At 36.5% G+C, this 1,442-nt stretch overlaps 1 protein-coding gene across 4 annotated transcripts in view; it reads right to left on the minus strand.

Moving 5' to 3' along the window:
• The window catches only part of LOC100539813 (N-deacetylase and N-sulfotransferase 3), a 70,794-nt gene that overhangs the window by 17,780 nt on the left and 51,572 nt on the right, over positions 1–1,442 (minus strand). For all 4 annotated transcript variants that reach the window (XM_003205715.4, XM_031553100.1, XM_010709952.3 and 1 more), the window contains one exon: positions 35–217. In XM_003205715.4, the coding sequence (XP_003205763.1) occupies positions 35–217 (183 nt within the window). The remainder of the gene's footprint in view (positions 1–34; positions 218–1,442) is intronic.

Below are 1,442 nucleotides of genomic sequence, written 5' to 3' on the forward strand. Positions count from 1 at the left end.
TTTTTTTAATCCTTTCATCAGCAAGTCTGCCTACCTGCCAGAGTGGGTCCTTTTGCTCAGGGAATAGCTCGAAGTACTTGTGAGCCAGCTGAACCGGAGGAAGAGTTTGCAGTTTCAGGTTTGTCCAGGTATGAACAAAGTTGGCCAGATTCACAAACGTATACAGCCCCAAGCGGTCGTTTCCATAATTAGACAAGTGTGTCATGAAGATGCTAATCTTTAAAAACAGCAAGAAAGTCTACATTGAGTCATTGTGTCACTAGATGGCAGTGTAATCACAGATAACATAAATCTACTTTGCATTTTGCTCTTATTTAGAACTTCAAGTCTTTGATCACATCCATGAAGATCTTACTATCTTTGCTCTTCACTGAATTACATCCTCCTTCTCAAGTCAGCTCAATGGAATCAGTGAAGAAAACCACAGAAGAGGCACCATGAGCTGTGTGTGAACTAGGAAATGCCATCTAACACTGGGGTTGTATTCTATTTACATAATCTTTAAGCAAATTCACTTAATGGCGAGCACAGCAAAAGTATTACCTGTAGGTTTACTTCATGTGAAATACATATACATTAATATTAGAAAAGCAAATTCTGTTTTAGTGAAAGAATCACAGCAATTTAAATCTTGCTACTCCAGCTGTAGGTTTAACAGGATATGTAAGCCATCACTTCTACAAAGCTATTCCTCAAACTCTGGGCAGATAGTCAAATCATATGCAGAAACAGAAAAAGAAGACTGAAGCATGACCAAGTACTTCCAAAGTGCATTAAATGTTCCCCCATCCAAACAAAAAAGCATCAAGCATCCTTCACTTCTCTGTCAATTGAAAGGCTGCTTGTATTTTGCTCTTCTAACACCACATTGTGAAATTGTGACTCGGATAAATCCTCCAATGCTACAACATCAGCTCCAAATGCACACACTCGTCACGGAACCAACATCTGCCATCAGGGTTTCTTTCCAGAAGGAGAGAAACATAAATTGAATGCACATAAACTGTGCTGCTGGGCAGAGCAGCAGTACAGACTGTCAAATGGTTTCCCAGAGGCTGAGGACTGAAACCTCTACTATGAAAAATGATCTGTCCTCAAAATCATTTTTTACTGATGAAACATGTAGTTCTTACACTCAGTGTAATCTGTGATCTTTTGCTTCTCTAGGAGGTTTCTTTCTCTCTCCCTCTCTTTTTTTTTAAATAGGAAAGCTATCTCATGACATATTCTCCAAACTCAATTCCAATTAAAAAACAGAAACTTGACTCTTATTATAAATAATATAATATTATAATATTATAAATAAAACTGGGTAATTTCCAATTCAAGTGAAACTTGAAATAACCACTTAAAATTGAAAAAAAGTCATTGCAATCTGAATTCTGAAGTCATTTAAAAAACTGAAATAAATATTTAGTAAAGGAATTCCAGCCTTTAATTTA

This window comes from Meleagris gallopavo, chromosome 4 (assembly GCF_000146605.3).
Source record: "Meleagris gallopavo isolate NT-WF06-2002-E0010 breed Aviagen turkey brand Nicholas breeding stock chromosome 4, Turkey_5.1, whole genome shotgun sequence".
Classification (NCBI taxonomy): Eukaryota; Metazoa; Chordata; class Aves; order Galliformes; family Phasianidae; genus Meleagris; species Meleagris gallopavo.